Raw genomic sequence first — 1,581 nt, 5'->3', positions numbered from 1 at the left:
ACCACGCCCCCCCTGACTACCCCTCCCTTCCCCCCAAGAACGAGAATAAAAGGACGAGCGCAACGCGAGGGAGCTCAGTATCAGAGTATCCCAGCCCTGATGAAGCAGACTGCAACGCCTGCGAAACGTCGGCACCACACTGCAAACGGACGCGGCAACCATCCGGAAGCCATAAAGACTAACGAAGACAACAGCCGCGAAAGCCTGAAAGCCATGAGCCTATTTTGTTACCCTAAATATTTTAATAAATTTCTTTTCATATATACATATATAAAGGGTGTTTTTTTAGAGCGTCACAACTTTTTTTTAAAATAAAACTCACAAAAATTAAAATTTTTGGTCAAACTTTGGCTTTATTCGAAAGATAAATTCATGACATTATTGTTTGAATATAACTTCGGGCATGTGGCCACCTCGGCTCCGCTGGATGAAGGCCATACGATCGGTCCAATTTTTGACCACTTTTTCGCACAATTCTGGCCGTATTTCGTCGATGACACGCTCAATGTTGGCTTCCAAAGCGTCTAAACTGTTGGGCTTATCGACATAGACCAAAGACTTGACATATCCCCACAGAAAATAGTCGGGCGGCGTCAGATCACACGATCTAGGCGGCCAATTGACGGGGCCGAAACGAGAAATAACACGGTCGCCGAAGACAGTCTTCAATAAGTTGATTGAAGCGGCCGATGTATGGGCCGTAGCACCATCCTGTTGGAACCAAAATTCTTCAGGATCAAAGGCGTCGATGTTTTGAAAAAAAAAATTGTTAATCATGGCACGGTAGCGCGGCCCATTGACTGTGATGTTGGCTCTTTTCTCATTTTTAAAGAAATAAGGACCGATGATGCCACCGGCGTGTATTCCGCACCACACAGTGCATCTTTCTGGGTGTAATGGTGTCTCGAGAACTTCGTGAGGATTGCTCTCACTCCAGAAGCGGCAATTTTGTTTGTTTACATACCCATTAAGCCAGAAATGCGCTTCGTCACTGAACACAATTTTGCGGTAAAAAAGCGGATCTTCGTCCAACTTTTCCAGGGCCCATCGAGCGAACGTACGACGTTGTGCATGGTCGTGCGGCTTCAATTCTTGCACCAACTGGATCTTGTATGGATGAAGACCAAGATCTTTTCGCAAAATTTTCCATATGGTGGACGGGCAGAGGGCAGAGGTTCAATTGTTGTGCGCGACGGCGAATCGATAAATTTGGGTCCTCGGACACACTCTCGTCTACGACAGCGATTGTGGCTTCTGTACGCACAGTTTTGGCACGGGACGACGGCTTAAGGTCGTGTAGAGTGTATTCGGTGCGAAATTTATCCATAAGTCGGCGAATGGAATGTTCTGTTGGGCGTCCATGAAGGCCAAAAATGGTACGTGATTTTCTATAAGTTTCGCGAATAGAGCCATTGTTTTCAAAGAAAATTTTCACAATTTGGTAGCGTTGTTCGAGAGATAACCTATCCATGATGAAATGTCAAAGAATACTGAACAAAAAAGTGAAAGTGACGTTGACAGTTGAAGCCCAGAATGACAGATATCCCTATTGGAAGATGTGACGCACCAAAAAAAACACCC

At 45.4% G+C, this 1,581-nt stretch overlaps 1 protein-coding gene across 1 annotated transcript in view; it reads right to left on the bottom strand.

Moving 5' to 3' along the window:
* Positions 1-378: 378 nt before the first annotated feature.
* The window catches only part of LOC105557057, a 3,042-nt gene continuing 1,839 nt past the window's right edge, over positions 379-1,581 (bottom strand). The window contains exon 2 of the mRNA XM_012004189.1: positions 379-1,107. Coding sequence (XP_011859579.1) covers positions 379-1,107 — 729 coding nt within the window. The remainder of the gene's footprint in view (positions 1,108-1,581) is intronic.

This window comes from Vollenhovia emeryi, unplaced genomic scaffold, assembly GCF_000949405.1.
Source record: "Vollenhovia emeryi isolate VEMERY1.0 unplaced genomic scaffold, V.emery_V1.0 DF939639.1, whole genome shotgun sequence".
NCBI classification, from domain to species: domain Eukaryota; kingdom Metazoa; phylum Arthropoda; class Insecta; order Hymenoptera; family Formicidae; genus Vollenhovia; species Vollenhovia emeryi.
This window is presented reverse-complemented; position numbering and strand designations above follow the sequence as displayed.